General features: G+C 41.1%; 2 protein-coding genes across 3 annotated transcripts in view; both read right to left on the bottom strand.

The window, feature by feature from the left end:
• Positions 1-6,009, bottom strand: part of LOC126509606 (THO complex subunit 2-like) — a 31,898-nt gene extending 25,889 nt beyond the window's left edge. Inside the window, exon 1 of the mRNA XM_050155583.1 lies at positions 5,813-6,009. The gene's annotated coding sequence lies outside the window, so the exon portion shown is untranslated. The remainder of the gene's footprint in view (positions 1-5,812) is intronic.
• A 2,102-nt stretch (positions 6,010-8,111) lies between these two features.
• The window catches only part of Pkd2 (polycystin 2, transient receptor potential cation channel), a 40,613-nt gene continuing 27,677 nt past the window's right edge, over positions 8,112-21,047 (bottom strand). The window contains exons 9-15 of one of the 2 annotated variants that reach the window (XM_050155584.1): positions 19,886-20,006; positions 16,375-16,473; positions 13,520-13,641; positions 13,176-13,293; positions 12,756-12,919; positions 10,947-11,094; positions 8,112-10,353 (exon numbers count right to left, since the gene is read on the bottom strand). In XM_050155584.1, the coding sequence (XP_050011541.1) occupies positions 10,117-10,353; positions 10,947-11,094; positions 12,756-12,919; positions 13,176-13,293; positions 13,520-13,641; positions 16,375-16,473; positions 19,886-20,006 (1,009 nt within the window). In that variant the 3' untranslated portion in view covers positions 8,112-10,116. Of the gene's footprint in view, positions 10,354-10,946; positions 11,095-12,755; positions 12,964-13,175; positions 13,294-13,519; positions 13,642-16,374; positions 16,474-19,885; positions 20,007-21,047 lie in introns of those variants that run through there. The other variant, XM_050155585.1, reaches the window with a different exon arrangement.

Below are 21,047 nucleotides of genomic sequence, written 5' to 3'. Positions count from 1 at the left end.
GTATTCTATTTGACCAGTATATTCAATTTAAATTTTTTCTTGTGAACACCTCTAAAATATTACACTAGAGTTAGTATGATTATCATGTAAAGAGCTTTTTATTTTTCTTCTGCTGACTCTGGTTATTAAGATAACTTTGTTATTTAAGGTCAACTGGAGTTTGCTATTTCAGGTAGACCTACGTAGAATATAAATACTGAACATGAGAACAAGGAAAAAGAGAAAGGGATGGGGGAACAAAGCAGGCCATTTAAAAAACAGATGCTAAAAGAACTGCTCTATCTGAAAAAAAGTAACAGAAATAAAATATTTAAGTCAGCTCTAAGATGAAATACTGAAATATCAATGGCTAAATACATATTCAAGTACTCTTGGCTCCTTAATTTCCATGACAGGAAAATAATTATTTCTATTAATAAATGAGTTTTCATAAATTGTTGGTATGAGGAAAATCAGTTTTAAATAGCTTTCTTCATAGGTCCTTACTAAAATGTGACAGTCAAAAAATCTAATGAACATTCAATTTAATGGCAAAGACTATAAAAATAAAGTGGCTGTATTTCAATGAGAAACACAGCAAAAGATGTAAAGTGAATTATTTTGGTGACAAAAAATATAACTGTGTCTAAATTCACCAAATGTAAGCATTGCTTCAAAATGTAAATTAAAGACAGAACTGTTCTGTTGGAACCTCCAGCTGGCTATTGCATGGTCCGAGAAGCACCATTCCTGTCTCTCTAAATCCCTTCCACTCCGACAATCTCTGAACAAAGGAAAGCCCAGGTAAACATTCTTGTTGGCTAAGACAGCTTCATCCCCTGAAGTTGCCAGCCAGCCAAGTCCCCACCTAAAATGTTCAGTTTTTGACCACACTTGGGCACAAACCCAGCTTGTGACGAACGACCTGTCACCTACAACCTATATCATTTCCCTGCTTTAGTTCTGACATGGAGCTTCTCCAGCCTTAGTCTCTGGGAATGGAGAACCTGTCTGGGGAGTTGTTTTGTTTAAAAAATTCTGTTGCTATACCTTTTCAATTCAGCTTGATCTGGCTTACTACGTCAGCAGAGAAACCTATCATGGGGAGTGGGGAGGCAGAAAATTTATAAATAATTAAGAACTAAGGCTAAAAGAAAAATAAATGCTTATAAATATAATCTACTTTTGGGTAAATAATGAAAAACAAGTTGAACATATCACAAAAGGGCTGCACAAAATGATTGTATAAAAGTTTATCTATTTTATATATGAATGCTTTGTCTGCATTATACAGACCAGATGAGGGAGGGTCCCACTATAGATGACTGTGAGCCACCATGTGATTGTTGAAAATTGAACTCAGGACCTCTACAAGCACAGGAAAGCCAGTGCTCATAACTGCTGAGCCATCTCTTCAGTCCCCACAAGATGTTTTACAGAAGGAAATAGATGTATAATTTAGTTTGCTATAATTAGAAATGTACTTGTTTTTCTAAAGAGATAAAATTTTGATGAACTAATATATGAGAATTTGATTCTCTACACTTAAAACTAGCTTTCTGAACACAGATTTGCTCTTAATAGAATTTGCAAGAAATGAAACAGGAAATGATTTTATGTTGTGTTTTCTGTTGACATAAGGTTGAGAATGGTTAGAGAAAACTACACTTTAAAAGAGTTAGGATTTTTAAACATTTATTCTAATGTCTTTTAAGTGATTATAGTTCTGGTTAAATCTGGCTTATAACTCTGGTTAAGCAAACACTTTGATAGTATGTTAATAAAAATACCAAAAATTACATAAAATTTATTTTCAAAAAATTATTATTTTATGTGCATGGGTTTTGCCTTAATGTATACCATATGTGTGCCTGGTACCTAAGGAGGCCAGAATAGGGTGTCAGATCCATCAAGACTGGACTTACAGGTAGGTGTGATCCTGCTACGTGGGTTCTGGGAAGAGGACCCCAGGTCACCCGCAAGATCAAGTGTTCTTAACTGTTAGGTCATCTTTCCAGTACCATGGTTACAGACAATTATAAAAGCCTCCTGGTAAACACTGTCAGCCAGAATTTTTATCTTAAAATTCTATATACAATAACTGACAAGATCTCCTGAGTAAACTAGGGTGTGAAGGGCAGTGAGGAGGGTGGAAGATGAAAGGCAAAGAGGGAAGGGGAGTGGAGAAAAAATGTATAGCACATGCCTACCCAAACAATTAAAATGAGGATATAAAAAATAGAAAATATTAAACTGTCTTTGATATGGGATAATGCTCTGGTACACTGTAAAGATTTGTCACTCATATTAGTTTAACAAAACACCGATTGATCGGTAGCCAAGCAGGAAGTATAGGCAGGGTGACCAGACTAAGATTCTGAGAAGAGGAAAGGCAGAGAGACACAGTTACCAGTCAGATGCAGAGGAAGCAAGATGAGGATGCTTTACTAAGAAATTGTACAAAGCCATGTGGCTACACACAGACAAGAATTATGGGTTAATTAAAGTTGTAAGAGCTATTAATAATAATCTTGAGATAATAGACCAAACAGTTTATAACTAATATAAGCCTCTATGTGTTTCTTTGGGACTGAGCAGCTGCAGAACTGGGTGGCACAGAAATTTATATTTACATGTCTTAACTGAGGAACTCATTACAATTCTAACCATGCCTATCTGTAGTAATAATGAGTGGAGGCGGGGCTGCGTCCCCAACACCCCGGCCGCTTGGCTAGCTCAGGCCCGAAATAACAACACACAAACTGTATTCATTTAAGAACTGCTTGGCCCATGAACTCTAACCCTTACAGGCTAATTCTCGCACCTGGACTAGCCCATTTCTAATGATGTGTGTAAGCACCCCAAGGTGCACTTACCGGGAAGAGTCTAGCCTCCGTCCATCATGGTGTCTCTGCTCCAGACCAGAGCTGTCGGGTCTCTCCGGGAGCAGAGCAGAGTCTGACCTCACTTCCTCTTCCGCCCAGAATTCTATTGTTTCCTCCTCCCATCTATCTTTTAACCTATCAGGGCCAAGGAGTTCCTTTATTGCTTAACCAATGAAATCAACAGATTGATATATGACACTCCCACATCACCTATCCTAAGCCTTCTCATCCACTTTTGTTTCTTCTCTAAAATATCAACAATTAGATTCATAAAAAAAGATGTTAACAACTATGTTTAAATGAAGCTTTCTAATAAAGCTTATTTTACAAATTAATTTTTCTTGAATTGTTTTTTAATGACTATAAAAATAATTGTTTCATGGTTTAAATTAAGTATACAAACTAAATTTGCTTGGTACTTGTTGGGTCACTTTATATTTTTCCTTAGATGTTATTCAGTATTATAACACCTACCAAAGTAATGCTGACCCAATTTGAGATAATATCCATCCCCTAGAGCAGTGGTTCTCATCCTTCCTAATGCTGCAACCTTTTAATACAGTTCCTCATACTGTGGTGACCCCCAACCATAAAATCATTTTTGTTGCTACTTCGTGACTATAATTTTGATACTGTTATAATCATGATGTAAATATCTGTTTTCTGATGGCCTTAGGTGACCCCTGTAAAAGGGTTATTCAACTCCCGAAAAGTGCTGTGACACAAAATACCGAAAGTAAAATCTGGGTTTTCAAAAATGGTTCAGTGGATACTTGCTGCTTAGGCATGAGAGCCTGAGTTTGGATCCTCAAAACCCAAATAAAATCAGAAGCACGTATCTGTAACCCCACAGTTGGGAGACAGAGATGGGTAACAGATAGGCAGACCCAGGATGCTCATTAGCTAGCCAGCCTAGCCTAAACTGTTAACAGGAGATCCTATCTCAAGAGGAAAAAGTGGAAAGTGAGACATTTGATGCTGACCTCTGATCCTGGCAAGGAACTTGTGCAAATGCATGCATGCATATGTCACACACTTACAAGTAATATTCTAAAAATTAGCTTCAAGGACTGGAGAGATGGCAGGGTAGTTAACAACACAGGCTGGTCTCATAGTGGATGGGAATTCAGTTCCCAGAACTTACACAGTGGTTCACACCCATCAGTAACTCCAGGGCCAAGGGATCTAATGCCTTCTTTTGACTCCCATGGGCACCAAGCCCACATGTGGTGTGTACACACACACACTTGGTACACATAGACACACACAAGCAAAACATTAATACAAATAAAAAACACCAATTTAAAAAATAGCTTCCAATACGAGAAATTATTAATTTAAGATGATTAGTTTCATTACCAAGCAGTATATTTATGAAATACAGGCTCTTTTCTGACTTTGTTCAATAAAAGGTGGCAGTATTATGATTAACTTGAAAATTATTTGGGTAACATCAGGAGTTAATTCAGGAAGTAAACTAATCTCTCAATATGAAAAATCACAAACTTAAAATTTTGAGGAACAATATGGTGAAAGCTTCTTTGCCATGGTTTAGATGGCTGGTTTTAGATCTATTCTGAGTGAGAGGAGAGAAAGGGAAGGAGTACAGAAAACCCTTAAATTATCAGCCAAGTTAATATTTTCCTTATTTCCATCCAGCTGGTTCTGATATATAGGTATTTGGCATGTTTTACACACCACACACACACACACACACACACACACACACACACACCTCCATATTGGCAGTGGTGGAAATTAAATCTAGCCAACAAGCCTACATGGTTTATTTTCATAACACCAGAACCTTCCATTCAGCTCACTGTCCTGGTATGTTTAGTTATGTGCTTTCTTTTCATTTCTGTGTTTTCTTTTACCTCTCTGTCAGTGGTTCTCAACCTTCCTCATGCTGCAGTGACCCCCAAGCATAAAACTATTTGCACTGCTACTTCATAACAGTAATTTTGCTACTGTTACTAATCGTAATGTAAATATCTGTGTTTTCTGATGGTCTTCAGTGACTCCTGTCAAAGGGAGGTTTGACCCTAAAAGAGTCGTCCCCCGTGTGTTAAGAACTCTTGGAACTACAGAGCTTGCTGGTTATCAAAACAACTGTTAAGAGTAAATGAAGCATGTGTGTATTTGTATGAGTCTTTAGGATTTTTTGAAAAGCATACAAAAGAGTAATTTCTGCCAAATGTTTGGGCATACCAAGGAAACAGACCTTAAAGTTTGTTAAAAGCACACACTGAGTATTTTCAGTACTGTAAACAATCAGTGCTCGTGTCTAAACACCTTGGCTACGTTTCTTTCACTGGGCGAAGAATTAACAACAAGGCTCAGTGTTAATTTAACACAGCTTAGAGTCTGCAAATGTGATCCTGAAAATAGCTACTACAGGTGCTAAAATGTCTGAAGGTCAACGCAAACCCAGAAACCGTGATACACACTCCTAAAAGCCTGGTAGGTACTCCGTCCTTTCCTTGAATCTAAACTAATCGCTGCCACCCGGATTGCCAGCATTTCTGCAGCCTCAGAATAGTGCAGAAACGTACTTAATGCAACAGTGAGAGAAATACTGAAACCATTCCCAGTAATGTTTTCAATCTCTTCACCCCTTTCGCTCCCGTTTCCTGGTTTTACTGAACCTGGGCCACAGTCTAACTCTCCGAAGCTCACTGTCAGACCCAGCCTACTGCCCGTCAGGTGGGCATTTTGTATTGAGTGATGCCAACAGGAGCCACCAAACGCCCAGGCTCAGGGAGCGCCTGAGAACACCAGAGCTAATGGCCTCTGTTCGTCCGGGAAAGACTTGGAGTCCGCGGCTTCTCTCTGCGTGTTTCGCGACGGCCCGGTCCGCGGCTAAGCGCTTCGCGGAGGGTGGGCGTCCAGGCCTAGCGGGATGGAGGCCGCTGCCCCCGCCTGGCCCGCCCGCCAGCCGAACTCACCTCCTCGCCCCGGCCCACGTCGCCGGTCGCGGCCGCGGCCGCGTTGGGCCCGCGCCCTGCTGCCCCAGCCACCGGGAACCGCCTCGAGGCCGCAGCTCGGGAACGGCCTTCGCCGCCCGGCGTCCACCACAGTCGGCTCGACGGAGACCCAACCCCGCACCACGGAGCGACGCTCGTGGGAAGCCGGGCCGGAGATGCCCGGCGCCTGGATGACGTCACTACTGAGCGACAGCGGTTTCCCTCGCGTGCCCTGGGCGCATGCGCGGCAGGACCACGGTTTAGCGGCGGCTGAGCTGGGGCAACCAAGGACGCTAGGGTTGCCGGGGTAACTGTGTGGTCCCTCACCATTTCATGAAGGAGAATGCTAAACTCAAAGGATCCAGAGAACTTTCTGACGGACGATACCTGGTGGTGTGTTAAGGGAGCAGTCAGTTTCTTTCTGCAAGTTGGCAAGTTTCTGCAAGTCTGGACTTCCTGCGAGTCCAAGCTACAACACACAGGCCACGAGCTGGGGAAGCACGACGACAGTGGTTGTTCAGCTTAGACACTGCTGTCAACGTTTGCTCCCGACCGAACTCGGACGGGTACTTCATTACAGAAACATGGACATATTTTACAAAACTACTGCAGGTTATACTGGGGGAACTGGGCTATTCACTAGTGGTTTTCTGTCATGGTCTCCATCAGCCATAAAAAGGTTCTTTGATGAAGAGTGAGAGCTACGTCTTTTTCTTTAGATTAAAATTCTTTTTAATGTAAAAAGGCATTAAGTTTTAAACACATTAAGATTTGAACTCATTTTTTAAATTATCTCTGAAAATTACCATTTCTATTGCTATCTGCTTAGTGTACATATATATAATCATGGTTCATATATGTGTATGTATATCCAACCACTTTGTCATAAACCAGACAATAATGCATAAAATTCCTTGCCCTCTTCTAAGTGCCCCTCTGACTCTCATGTCTTTTGTCTCTGTGGCCTACTGCATTTAATTAAATCTCCTAGCATGCATGAGCTTGGGTGGGGGATTACTTACTTCCCTTCCTCCAGCAACCATTTAATGTCTTCAGCTTGGTGAGAACTATACTTACCTGCAAATTTCATGATTTTGTTTTTCTTTAAAGCTGACTATTATCCCATTGTGTATATGCACATTTGTATTGCCGATCCATCAGTCGAAGGGCATTTAGGTTGTTTCCATTTATGAGCTATTGTGACTAGAGAAGCAGTGGATATTACTGAGCAAGAACAATGTCAGGTCCTCTGGCCATATGAGGAGTGGAGCTAGGTCAAGCGGGAGATTCTTGAGCAGTATTGGCCGCGCATGGTCTCTTGAATATGGTCCCCATTTGGTGGAACTATTTGCTAAGTATTAGAAGGTGTTACCTTATGTCACTGGGAGGTGGTCACTGAGGTTCCAGTAGCACACACCATTCCCATGGAGACCTCTCTGCCTGATATTTATTAGCCAGATGTAAGTTGTGAACTAGTGCTCCAGCGCCATGCCTACCTGCCTGCTGCCACACTCCCTACCCTGATGGTCATGGGCTCATCCTCTGTAGGCCACAATAAACTCTCTTAGTTGCCTTGGTCATGATATCCATCCTAGCACAGCAATAGAAAAGTAACTAAGATAAGTGCTATTTTCTCCTCCACATATGGTCAATTGAAAAAGTCATGTGAAACAAGTCCCCCCCCCCCATTGTTTCCATTGTACCTAAGGGAACAAGAGCCCATTGGACTGAGCCATGCATGGTATGCCTAGTACGTGATATAGGCAAGCCCTCTGTGGCATATCTCTGGAATGTGCCTAGTGAGTGTCAGCTATCAGGTCTACACGCTTTTCTTTACCCAGAACTTGTGAAGGGTTGCTTTGTTTACTACTAGTACACGAGAATTACAGCCATTCTCGGAGGGTGGAGTAAATCTGAATTGTGCATGGCACGCTGCTTCTCAGAGTTCCAGCAGCCAGTAACATTAACAGTGCACTAACACACCCTCTACTGACATTTTTCCTGCTCTGTCTCTCACACTCGGACAGTCCTATGACCTGTGTTTCCCAAATGTCCTCCTGTCCTGAAGTCTTTGTCCTGGATTATACTTCTGTGAGGAAAAAGAAAAAAAGACTGTGCGATGGTTTACTGGGAGTCTATAAATGTATATTTAGTGTAAAAAGCATAGAAACGTGTTACTTGTGTCCTTACTGGACACAGCAAAGAAGGTACTTTTCCAGGGTCTATGCCACAATAAAAGGCAACTCTTTCTTATAAGGAAGCAGACACTTTTATACCTTGGTACCATGTCAAGTCTTTATTAAGTAATGTACAAACTATTACAGTTAGGAAATTCTTGATTGTCAGAGAACCTTGAGTATATATCTTAACTATACCTATTAGGGGGGAAGATAATAGAAAAGAGATTGGGACTGAACTTCCCAGGACCAAAGTAGAAAAATATATAAATGTATATGTGAAAAGAGAAAAAGAGTTCTGCAAAATTTTACAAGTTAAATGAGAAACAGTATAATAACAAGCATCGTAAAATGATGTTCCAGTTGACCATAACAGATATATGGCACGTGGTCGATACACATGGATACCACATAATGAATGCACTTCAAGTTGAAGTTTGTTTACATGTAACAACATGATACACATATGTAAATACATACTTACAATGTACCCCTGGACTGCAAACTTCAATACCCAGGGAAAAAACATTAGCATAGCATATTTAAAAGAGAATACAATAGACGGGGGGTCATCAGAATTAAGGAAATTCAACAAGCTTTGCTTCTGTAGAAGCTTCTAGAAAGGTCTGTCTTCTCGGCAGTTTGTTGCAGGTCTGATAAACTAAATGAATGCTGGAGAATTTCAAGAACAGCACTCAAGTCCGGGGCTGTCTTCTACCTGGTCTCTATCTGCTGAATGCCGACCAGCGTGGCTTTTGTCCTTGGCTCTCAAAAGACCAGGTTACTCAGCACTTTTCAAAACAATCATTTTAGCCTGGTGTGATTACACGTCCTTAATCCCAGCGTGCAGGAGGCAGAGAGCAGATGCGTCGCTGTGCGTCTGAGGCCAGCCAGGATTAGTCGGGGAAACCCAGTCTTTAACACCAACAACAGCAGCATATATTGAGAAATAGATTTCTCCCATCAATTTAGAGAGACCCTTGCCTAATGAAACCATTGCTGATATGCAACATTTAGCTGATCCCTTCTAATAATGGAAAACCCCTTAATATTAGAGGCCCCTTACATGAACTGAACTAAATTTGCATTGTATGTTTTCATTCTGAAATATAAAATGACGAATATTTGAGAACTATATTTTAGATAGAACATAAGCCAAACCTTTCCTTGTATAAAGCTTTTATGCATTTTTAACTTAAAGTACTGCTTCATATGTGCATAGTTGCTGGGTTAAAACTTTCACTGCATACGAAAATAAAATATCCAGTAAGTTTGTCTTACTCATTAGTTATTTTAATATTAGATTCAGCTGCAGTGAAACTAACAGGAGAAATTCCTATGCTAACAAAGAATTGAAAAGTCAAGTTTAGTGACAGACTAGGACTCTTTCCAATTCTCCTACCTTTTAACCTATAATTTATCCTTTTGGCTTTCCTTACCAAGTGTCCAACAAAAGTTAAATAACACAAAAAATAAATGATATGCTTAGTCCCACAAACTGGGAATATAATAGGAAAAAAGAGCTAGCACTTAATATCTATCCCAACTGTTCATACACATTTCAGCAATGGCTCCATGTCCGCACTCTGCTTGGGAGTTCTTTCCTACTCCGTCTGTGAGAAAAGTTCCCCCAAGAAAGGCTGGTGAAATAAGACTCCTTTCTTAGAAGGAAGATTGCAGTAATTCCTCAAGTTATGTCTCAGAGGGAAAAAAGCCTGGTTTTCCCTAAGGGACTGTACAGGACTGCCACTGCCGAATGCAGGGACTGGAGGGACTGGACATGAACTCAGAACAACTTTTAAAGGCTTCTTCATTGTCACCTGAAGACTTGGACAGGGCAGCTACTGGGCATACTTTTCAAATTTTTTTTTGTTTTCTGAACTCAATATTTACATCTAGATTTCTCACATGAGAAAAAAGTAAATCAATCCTCCTTGAACCATGGGTAAAGTTTACGTAAAATAAATTAAAGTGCAGACAATTATAACAATTGGTCACAAAGACCAGCATCCTCACGTAGCCGGGCGTATAAATATTGTAATTAACATTGCCGTACTGGACATCACCTCTTCGTGTCTGAGAAACACACATGCAAACACTCGCGGATTATTACACGTGAACATTGGTACTTCCATTCCCACCTCCGCCTTCTAGGCCCTCTGCAGACTGGGAGGAAGGAGGCCGGGAGCTTCTGGGGTGCGGCTGACCATTGAGTCCCACTTGTGTGCTCAGACCATGACCTGTCTGTGACGCCACATCATCCGATTCCCAGCGCTCCAACTCTTCCCGCACCAGGCGCTCCATCTGTTCCCTGTGGACCTCGCTGTCACGACCCAGTCTCTCATCCTAACAAGAAATTAAAGAAATAGCAGAAACCTGGGCATGCTATCTTTTAAATTATTTCACAATGCAACTGAGTTTTATGTAAAATATGGCGCAGTTATGTAAGACTGGAGGTGGAGACAGTAGGCAGTAACAATTCTGAGAGATGGTGTACTAACTGTTCACTTGATTGTTTGCTCCACTAATGGGAGCACTCTCAAACAGGGGTATCAAGAGCCACGCCTCCAGATTGTTTGATGTAAGGTTATATAAGGAGGATGACAGGAATCAGGTTAACAGTTACAAAATGGGAGGATTACCTTTGTGCTCTACAGAACTAAAGAATTTTCTGCTTAAGGGGGGAAAACCTGAAAACAGAAAGGAGTGGGGGGAGGGGGAGTTGTGTGGGAGGAAGGGGAGAGAAATGGGAGGCTGGGAGGAGGCGGAAATTTAAAAAAGAAAAGAAAAGAAAAGAAAACAGTATTTGTGAATGATGTAATGTAAACTTTAGTTTTTGCTCCTCTTCAATATTAACAAGTGAAAAGTGTCTCGTGTGTCCATTCCTATCCATAAAGACCGAGTCCTCCAGTCAGCGTCTTACGTTCATGACTGCTCACCTCAGCCACTCCATCCAGCAGCCTCCCTAGCACCTCTCGCCTCTTGAGCTTCGTCCGCTCCATGATCTCAAGCTTGACAATCACAGCATCGATCTTGGACACGATGCTGCCTATGGAGTGCTCCATGCGGTCCACGCGTCTCACCAGCCTGCAGGGGGCGACAGCGAGCACAGAAGTCACATCTCCACGTCCTTCAGCCCATAGGACTCATTCACAGAAACGCCAAGATAACAGGACAGCACGAAATACTTTCTAAGTGTTTGCAAGACTTAAAGACAAAAGTTTCGGGATGCTTGTGGGAATGATAACCTCCATTCTTCCTGCCAATAAAATTGTGTTTGAAGCTTTAAAAGCCTCTATTCACAAGTACCATTTTTTGGAAAAATTCTAAAGGAAGTTTCATATATGTAATTTTGTGTTACAAATGTATTCACATACAGCACTGAACAGTGGCCATGGTAAACAACTAGTGGGAGATCATGTAAATAAATCATAATTCACCTAAATCGCGCTGCATCATGTTTCCTGAGAAAGAATTATAAGCAAACAGAACTGTTAGAAAACAGTGTGCTCCTTTAACATCTCGTTATTTTGAATACAAATATTTAAATGCCTTAAAATATGTCAAATGGCAACAGTTTGAATTCTCCCTCCCTGGCCCTTCTCCTTGTGATTCAGCCACTAACTGCAGCCCCTGAAGACAACTTCTCCAATGATAAGAATACTAACAAGGACCAGGTGGTGGTGGCGCACGCCGTTAATCCCAGCACTTGGGAGTCAGAGGCAGGCCAATCTCTGTGAGTTCAAAGCCAGCCTGATCTACAGAATGAGTTCCAGGACAGCCAAGGCTACCATAAAGAGAAACACTGTCTCAGGCGGGGGGGAAAAGAAAGAAAGAAAAAGAATTAGCTATTGAAAATTATTTTTAAAAACTCAATCCTTCTGAAGGTCTGGAAATTTCCTCACGAACATATGACAAATGAAAACCACTTATCAAAAAGGCAGCTGAAGAGAAGTGAGAACATATGACATCTAAGATGCTTGAACACTGTATCTTCTTCAAACAACACTGCCCCTAGGTTTGACAAGGAACATTGCAAATTCAAGACACTCAGGAAACTGCAGGTAGGATAAAGTAGAGCTACACATCTAGACATACGCAGTGAAGGAAGGAAAGATAAAAACAAAGAAAAAATGAAAACAAGAAAAATAAGGGTTTATAATGAACGAAGAATGTCACTGAGCTACGTTCCCATGAGAAAAGCAACACATCTCACTTATGATAAAGACATGAAAGGAGGCCTGAAGTATTGAGACTTCCTTGTTATGAACATGTGTGTGCCTAGCAGCCTCATGTAACACTGAGTAGAACTCTCTAGAATTAAAGGGAGAAATAAATAATTGACTAATAGATATGTGATTACCTCATTCTCCAAAGCAAATAGAAGTAAACAAGCATAAAGTCAACAGGGAAATAGAAGACAGGAACTGACAGCTGTCTAATCTGCTCAAGGACAGACCCTGTGTTAGGCCATAAGACGTGTAAAAACACTGACACATATATGTAAAAGGAGTCACGGACTCTAAAATTTGTTAAGATATTTTGGTTGGAAGGAACAAAGAAGATATTAATGTTTTTCTCTGCTTCCCTAATTTCTTATAATGCAGATCTATTATAAAAATACTCTTAAAACCTATTTTAAAGAAATGATATTAGACATGAAAAGAATTAAATGTTTAACTCCATGAGAGCCGTGTCATCTCACTTTGACCCTGGTCAACAGAAACTGTGGAAACCTTTGTACTTACACCTGGAACTCTTCATAGGAAACCCCGCTGGAGATGCTGCCCCTCCTCCTGGAGCTATGCCCACTGTCTTCATCATCCTCCTCCTCCGAGTCATCCAGGCTTCTAGGGAAACTTCTGCTGCTCATGGGACGTGGCAAAGAGCTGTGTTCTAAGTCCAGGTCCTCCTGAAGAATATGAAGTCTTCCAATAGGGGCCAACATACCAAGACCTCGCAAAAAATTTTACCAACAGGAAAACTAGTATGCTCCAGATCGGGTTCCTAGTTTTTATTTCAGGGATTGACATTTTAAAACAGGGATGAACAAGGTGAATAAGCAGACTATCAGTGTGTAGGTTGAGGGTACGAGGAGAGAGGAGGAGGAGAGAAAGGACTACTAGAATATGGTGCTACTGAGCCCAGGCAATCCCTTAAGTGCTCACCCTCTCTTTCTCCAAGTCGTCTCTCATCTGTTGATGCTCACGTTCCGTCAGCTCCTGATCACCATCCTGGTCATATTTAGTGAATATGGCCTCAATTTCTGCATCAGTATGGCCTTTCCTGAAAGCATTGAGAGGGTTGAGGTGAATTATTCAGTCCATGGTTCAGCCCGAACATCGAAACATCAGAATGCAGGAGGAAGGGAGATAGACAGCATGCTCCAGAAAGATACCTGCTTCCCCAAATGAAAAACATTTCTCTACCAGTACTTGGGACAGAAACAACCTCTCGTCAGCGAATTAACATGTACAGTAGGCGCTCCCAGGTTCTACGGTGCAGCCCTCACCCTTTCAGGTCCTGCCGAAGCTCATCAAAGTTTAACTTGCCCCCACCTTGCCGGAGACTCTCTGAGATGTCGTCTACAGTGTTTCTTTTAAGTTTTAGTTTGACCAGTGCTTTCTGGTAGCCCTATTATTGAAAAGAAAAAAAGAAGACATGATTTTGTTTATTCTCCGTTTGAATTTTGTCAGTTACAGTGAAACTATTGAAAGTTCAGCACTTGGTAGAAGATGGTAATTCAAGAAAAATGTGTTGGTGAATGAATAACGAATGTAATCTCAGTTTTCTATAAAACTTGCAGAAAATTCAGCGTCTTTCAATAAATCAGGAACTAAAGATTTCTTCCTTATATGTGTGTGTATGTATATGTATGTGTATGTTTACATTTGAAATAAAATTGACACTTGAAATATAAAGTTAAATATACTTCAAATGTAAACCATCTTGAATTCTATAGCTGTTTGCTCCCCAGAATATAAGGGATTGTGGAGAAGCTATGGATTGTTCATTTTTCTTACAATAGCAAAGAATTTTCTTAGAGGTAAAAACAATTTTTAAGTCGGTGAAATAAGCCTGAGGGTGTTCAAGAAACTGGAGGCAGCGCTAAAGAAATATCCCACTGATCAAGAATTGACTAGTCATGTGTGAGTCCTGGGCTCATCCCAGTGCTACAGAAGGGAAGCAGACAGACATAGTTTTGTATGATAAGCAGGGCTATAAGACTGAATTGTGTAAAGTGATTGCACTTTACACAATCAAGAACAAAATTAATTGTTTTATGACCTCTATTAATTATACATTTATAATTCTATAATCAGTTTTATATTTATAGAAACATAAAATCAAGTCCAATATTTACTGAGTGCAAGGAAACTTATACTATTATGAGCTTGGAAAACAAGTCTTTAATGTCTTTGTAAACGTATCCAGGATTCTCAACAAAAATGTGGGCTGAACACACTTGCTCTGTTGGTGAATTGTCACACCCTCTCTACAAACAGATCAGCTCCTAACATTTTTTCTTTTTCTCACTTATTACTGAAAAACATCTCTGTTTGAATAGCGGCTCTCACCATATCACATCTTTAAATGCTTGGTCCACAGTTGGTGAAACTATTTGGAAAGAATTGGGTGTGGCCCTGGAGGTGGGTAGGCTTTGAGGTTTCAAATGCTCATACCATTCCCAGTCTCTCTTTCGATCTATCTCTATCTCTCCTTTCTGCCTGCAATACACAGATGAGACGTAAACTCCCATCTACTGCTCCAGTGCCAGGCCTCCTTGCCTGGTGCCATGCTCCCACTGATGACCACGGACTCAGCCTCTGAAACTCTAGGCAAGCCCCTATTAAATGCTTTTCTGACAAGTTGCCTTGGCCGTGCTATCTCCTCACTGCACTAGAAGGTTACTAAGACACCCTCCTAAGAGTTACTTTAACACGACATTTATTTGCATGTCATTCCCTCTAACATGTTTTCATTAAATTGTATATTATTTATTTTGTGATAAACAGATCTTCGCTAAATTGTTTTAGCTGTTTACCTGGATCCTTCAATCGGCAGCTGAGACTACCTTCCCACAGTAAGCTAATACTTCTAGCAACCATGTCTCTCTCTTTCTCAGTCAGGTCTTTTACTTTTACAAAATATTTTTTATGTGTGTGCATGCACACGTGTATGTATGCACATGTGCCTGTGGGTGCTCACAGAGGTGAGGAGAGAGCGTCAAAATCCCTGAACTGGAGCTACAGCCAATTGTGAGCTTCCACGAGGATGCCGGGAGCCAAACGCCAATCCTCTGATAAAGCAGCAAGTGCTCTTAACCACCTATCCACCTCTGCAGCTCCCTTCTCATTTCCTATTGAAATCATGGGTTTTTCAGAGAGGCAATAAGGCGAGGCTGCATGCTTTGCGTATGTGAACTGAAGCAGAGCTGCCCCGTGGCCATCAGAACAGATGAAGGATGACAACCTGTTACTTAGGTGGGCGTCTGTAGACTCAACAGCTAACAGTAGAGTTTGTACTCTCTACACCGTGCCCCACGATATTATGTGAGGAAACAAATTTGAGGTTATGTGACCATGCCGTAACGGAACTTCCTGAATGTCAGAAGTCTGCTGTGTGGAGTGCTCTTGCTCACACTAAAAAATAGCAAAACACCATCAACTGTGGTAGAACACCCAAGACAACAGGCACTTAGGTTCTGTCCAAGGGACTTTATGAAGCTAAAGTTTTCCCTTAAAACAGAATTCACACACCAAGGGGCTTAGGCTTGAACAGAAAAGCAGTAAAGGAGAGATTCCACCCTACCAGGATGGGAGGGTGTCTATACACCTATTTATTTTTATGTAAGTTTTAGTTTTAAGCCAAAGGAAGCTACAGAGAGAAGAACAAAGCACTTTCCTACCCTTCCCTCCTATTTAAGGATTACAAAGAATTTAGCCTTCCAAGCTGTGGCCTGGAGCTAGGAACTTTTCCTTTTGGTCTTCTACACAGAAAGGCCAGAGTCAAAGGAGAGTGTCTGCCTTCCTTCCATCTCAGCTCAAGTACTAACTGAGACAGAAGGGCAGAATTAGATTATGTGGCCCAACCCCTTTCAGTTAGTATGAATTTAGGACTATGGGGTACTGAGTAAGAACCAACATAAATCATTTTAAAATTAAATTCAGATCATAAAAGGATCCTCAAAATTTAAGTCCTAACTTATCTATCAAGCCTCCCAAAGAAAACATTTAAATTATTTCTGAAGTAAGGTGACCTACCCTTCAAATAATTTCAGGGAATCAAGCGTTGATTTGGTAAGCTGATTAAAATAATGTTCCTGTACATATAGGAAAACAGCTGTGGGATTAGGGCAAAGCCTACCTTTCTGATAAGGTCTGAGAGTTCCATTTCCGCTTTCTGCTGGGCCAGATCCGACTTCACTTCCGAATAAGTATCATTGATGATGGCCAAAAACATGTTCTGTACGTAAAACAAAGAATGAGACTCAGACACATTTTGAAAGCAATCTAAACACTGACACATGCCTTTCTGGTTTACCGTTTTATCAAAACTGAATAATCACGCAGTCACTAATTAGGTTTTGCTCTGTTACTCTTTGAAGCAGTATTTCTCCACTAAGTCACTTACAAAACCAAGCTATGTTGGTGAGCTGTTGTCAACTCGACACAATCTAGAGTCTCTTGGAAAGAGGGAACCTCAACTGAAAAATCAGCTCCCTCAGACTGGTCTGTAGGTGAGTCTTGAGGGCAGGGCAGTTTCTTGATTGGTGATTGGTGTGAGAGGGCCATGGCCGGTACTGCCCCTGGGCACATAGGTGGTCCTGGGCTGTTTGAGCGAGCGAGCTGAAGAAGCCATGGGAACAAGTCAGTGGGCAGCACAGTTCTGAGTCATTCAGTTCCTACCTCGGGTCCAGCCCTGATCTCTGCACTGTCTGTGTTCACTATGGGCTGTAGCATGTAAGGCAAATAAACCTATTCCTCCTCATTCTGAGCTTGGTCAAAATGTTTTATAACAGAAGTTAGAACACACCTTTTGACATATTTTACAAAGAGACAATAAAAAGCTACAAACTATTAGTGCATTTATGTATAGATGGAAGAATTATTGTTTTCTACTTTTAAAACATTTGAGTTATTGTGTAGAACTCTGAAGAGCTCTTCGATTTTTGACAATCAACTTACTTAAACTTTTTCCAAATTCTATCATCTACTCATGTGAGGTACACAGAACATATTTTAAAGAATTGAAATGACTTCAGCAAATAGGCGTAGAGTGGGCCCAGTAGAAAGATCAAGGAAATCTCTGTGAAACAGTGAAGACTTCACAGTCTGTCAAGCTTGGGTTCTCGTCTTGGTGTGACTGGGAGGAGATGGGGAATAACCTGGAACTCAGCAGAGATCAAAGAAAAAAGCAAACAACCAGCAACAATAGCCAGGAAGGAATGCAGAAGACAAGAAACCCCCACAAAGTTTACCTCACACTATTTATCCTACAGCTGGGCTCAACAACAGCCAGATGGGCTCTGGGTTACAAACAACTCCATCATGTCAGACCTTCCAAGCCGAACCCTCACACAACAAAGAAATGAGATACCCTGTGTCCTGACAGCTGAACGTTGGGCCTTTGTAACCTGGAATCACAAGTCCCAGAATCATCTAAAACCCAGGAAGGAAAGACTATAATATAGGCCTCTCTCAGGAAACCTGCACTCACTCTTCAAATGGATACGTGCCCTCTGTAATAAACTTCCGTGCAGTTCCTCACGTGTACCTCTTCCCTGACAAGAGACAAGAACCAGGAATACAAGGCAGTTGAATCGCCGAGGTTCTCCAGCAAACAGGGCAAGACCCACATACATCGTCTGGCCTGTGTGTATGCGTTGTGGTTCATGTACGCCTGTGTGGATGTGAGCATCAGTAAGTGCACACGCAAAGGCCTGAGCGAGTGTCCTCTCTTGTCTCCGTCTTACTGTCTTCAGACAGGAGCTCTCAGGAACGTAAAGCTCACTTAATTGGCTAGGTTGGTTGATAACAAGATCCAGGAACCTGCTTGTCAACACCTGCCTCCCAGCCCCTGGGCACTGGCACACTTGGTCTGTTCTGGCTCTTTACTTGACTACTGGAGACCAAACTCAGGGTCTCAAGCTTGCAGAGCACTACTCTTACCCAGTCAGCCGTCTCCCAAGACCATGTTTGATTTTTAAAAAATATAATAATCTCTTTACTTTTTGAGATTATAGTATAATACAAGAGTTTGTTTGGGGATTTGTTGTTTTGTTTTGTTTTGTTTTCCCTCGTCTGGCAATGTAGCAATACAGGGTCCTTCTCTTGAGCCAGAGCTCCCTCATCTGGCTAGCCTAGCAATACAGGGTCTTTCTCTTGAACTAGAGCACACACCGTGCGTTTATGTATAATTTATGTTCTGTTTTAATTTCTGGTGTCCAATCTTAATCAATATTCCTCCTTAATTGATGGATAATCATAGTTCTCCACTAAACAAGAGTCTTAATCTTGTCACTGGATAAATATTGCCTGAACCATTATATTCTCATAAACTATATTCTTACCTACATAATATAGAGTGTAAACTATAGTGCTTGTACATTCGGTGATGTGTTTTACAGCTGAGAAAGCCATGGAAAGGAAAATAGAACTTCTCAGATTCTATGGATTTGTGGGGAAAGCGGACAGAGTTAAGTATACCTCTCTGCAGCTATAAACCATGACCAGATACAAACGAACGGCATGCAGGTGGCACATCTGATTTATTAGGTACAATGCTCTGAGAAAGTATGTTGCAAACTTATGGGAATATTCGTTACCTCTGGGGAGGGAAAATGTCAGAAAAGTATCTAGGCATTGATGAGTGACAGCAGCTGTAAGATTAGCACTTAGAACTGTCACCGTTAGGACCCGTCTTGAGCACTGCATAGATCATCTCACTAGCCAACACAAGGGAGGTAATGTTACCTTCTCCATTTTATAATTGCAAAGCTAGGAGCTAGGGAGATGGCTCCGTGTGTAAGCCTAAGGACTCGGGTTCAGATCCCCATCCTCTACGTAAGTGTGGTTCAGACATGGCAGCCCACCTATAATCCCAGCACTCAAAGGGGTGAGGCAGGATCCCTACACAAATTGGCTAGATGACCGTGTTTGGAATATGCCTTCTTCCGAAGCCAAGCAACTTTATTTTATACCTTTTCACTGGACAAGTAGAATGCAGAAATGTTAAGGAAAGAAGAAAACACCTTTAAAAAAAATCTTAAAGTAAATGGTAAAAGTTGTTCCAAATCAAGAGACTCAAAGGCACCGTATTCTTGGAACAATTCCTAGTTGCTGTTAGATTTGCTTATAAGTTTAATACACACAGATTCTTTCTGACAGTGTTTAGGCCTGTGCCCTGTGAGAAAGCTTAAATTTTACCTTAGCCTCCACCAAACTATGGCTCTTGACATTCTACTTCTAAGTTGCTTTGTAAATTCCTATTTTCTCAAAGAAAAGGGGGGAACAGAAGTCACACTAGCAAGTGACGAAGGTGGCAGTAAGAGACACTGTACCGGGTAAGCAGGCAAGCATGTCCCACGGGGGAGGCAAAGCACCACTTAGGAATTTGATAAACCTGCACTCGTAATTATTTTATAATGGTTAGATACACATATATAGACGATTGAAAGACCATGGGAGAAACAATATGTCTGAAAACTGTAAATCAATGAACATAATATGCTTTCTCGAATCAACATTTCTCTGTGTTCCATGTATTTGTTTAAACGATAGGTGATCATGCGTGAGAGAAAGGAAGACGGTGGTGATTTAAGAGCATCAAGTTTAAATCACCTCACTGTAAAATACATATATGTACATATACATACCAAAAGAATGAAGAACATAAAGAACACAAATGTCGTGAAATAAAGTGGCCCCAAAACCCGGTTAGCTTCCTCAATCTCTGCGAAGTTGATGTCACCCAAAATGATGCGAAACTGAGTGAAGCTATGGAAACAAAGCAGAACACAATGCAAAACCAACCCATTCCAGTTGTGGGCGCACATTTATTACAGATGATTTCATATGCTGGGACAGTCTGGGAAGTTTGAGACAGCTGCCAAGAAACTGAAAACTGTTGACCTCTTTGGGAAAGTCTTGCCATTTCTGTTGTCAGTTGAGAATGACATGGTTTCATATTACATATGTCATTTCTACTCAATATTAAATCTGATTATTAGATGATATGTAGAGCAAGAATACATAATCTGGGTAAACCTGGTAACTCAAGTCTTTGTAATAGTCACGCTTGCTTTGAAGTTAAAATATCTTTAAACAAAAACGATGACAAGGTGCACATTGAAAGATGGACACAATTGTAGGGTTCAAAGCTCCAGCGCTGTCACAGTCACTGAAAGTGAGGTCACAGTGGCTAGACGTTGTCAGTGACATCACTTCCTTTCCTGGCTTTCATCAATAAGCAATATTAACTAGGGAACCCATCCCCAAAGCCACACCAAGTCCACTATTATGATCCACTCTTTCCCTCACCATCTAGTAACTCTGAACAGCACATAACGGCAATTCAAAATATTGTGGGGATTTTTGTTTCGTTTTGATGACTTTTTTTTTGGTATATTTGGGGACACTGGAAAAAGACTGAAGATTTGTAAACTGGTTTTAGTTTTTTCTATAATATTAGAAATATGTCTTATTGCTTAGAAGTCGAAATTTAAGATACAAGGAAACACTGTTCAAGAGGAATGACAACGCAGGCAAATGGCCTCCTTATATGAAGGGAGGAGAGAATCCAGGGCTAAGCATTCCACACGTGTGCACCTTCCTGTAAACGGCCATTTAAAACTCCCACCTGGGCTGGGTGTTGAGAAGATCTTGGTCTTTGAACTAATGCTATCTTTTCATGGCCGTTCCACTCTGTCTCCCTACCTGAAGGCTGTTTCCCTAAGAATCAACATTTTCAGACACTGGATGTCCTATGCTGGGACAACGCTTGTAGAAGAAGCTTTCAACGTGTCTTTATTCTGAACA

This window comes from Alexandromys fortis, unplaced genomic scaffold (assembly GCF_014885135.2).
Source record: "Alexandromys fortis isolate MF-2015 unplaced genomic scaffold, M_Fortis_MF-2015_v1.1 scaffold_87, whole genome shotgun sequence".
Taxonomy (NCBI): domain Eukaryota; kingdom Metazoa; phylum Chordata; class Mammalia; order Rodentia; family Cricetidae; genus Alexandromys; species Alexandromys fortis.
Note: the sequence above shows the minus strand (reverse complement) of the source record. Positions and strands in the feature narration are given on the sequence as shown.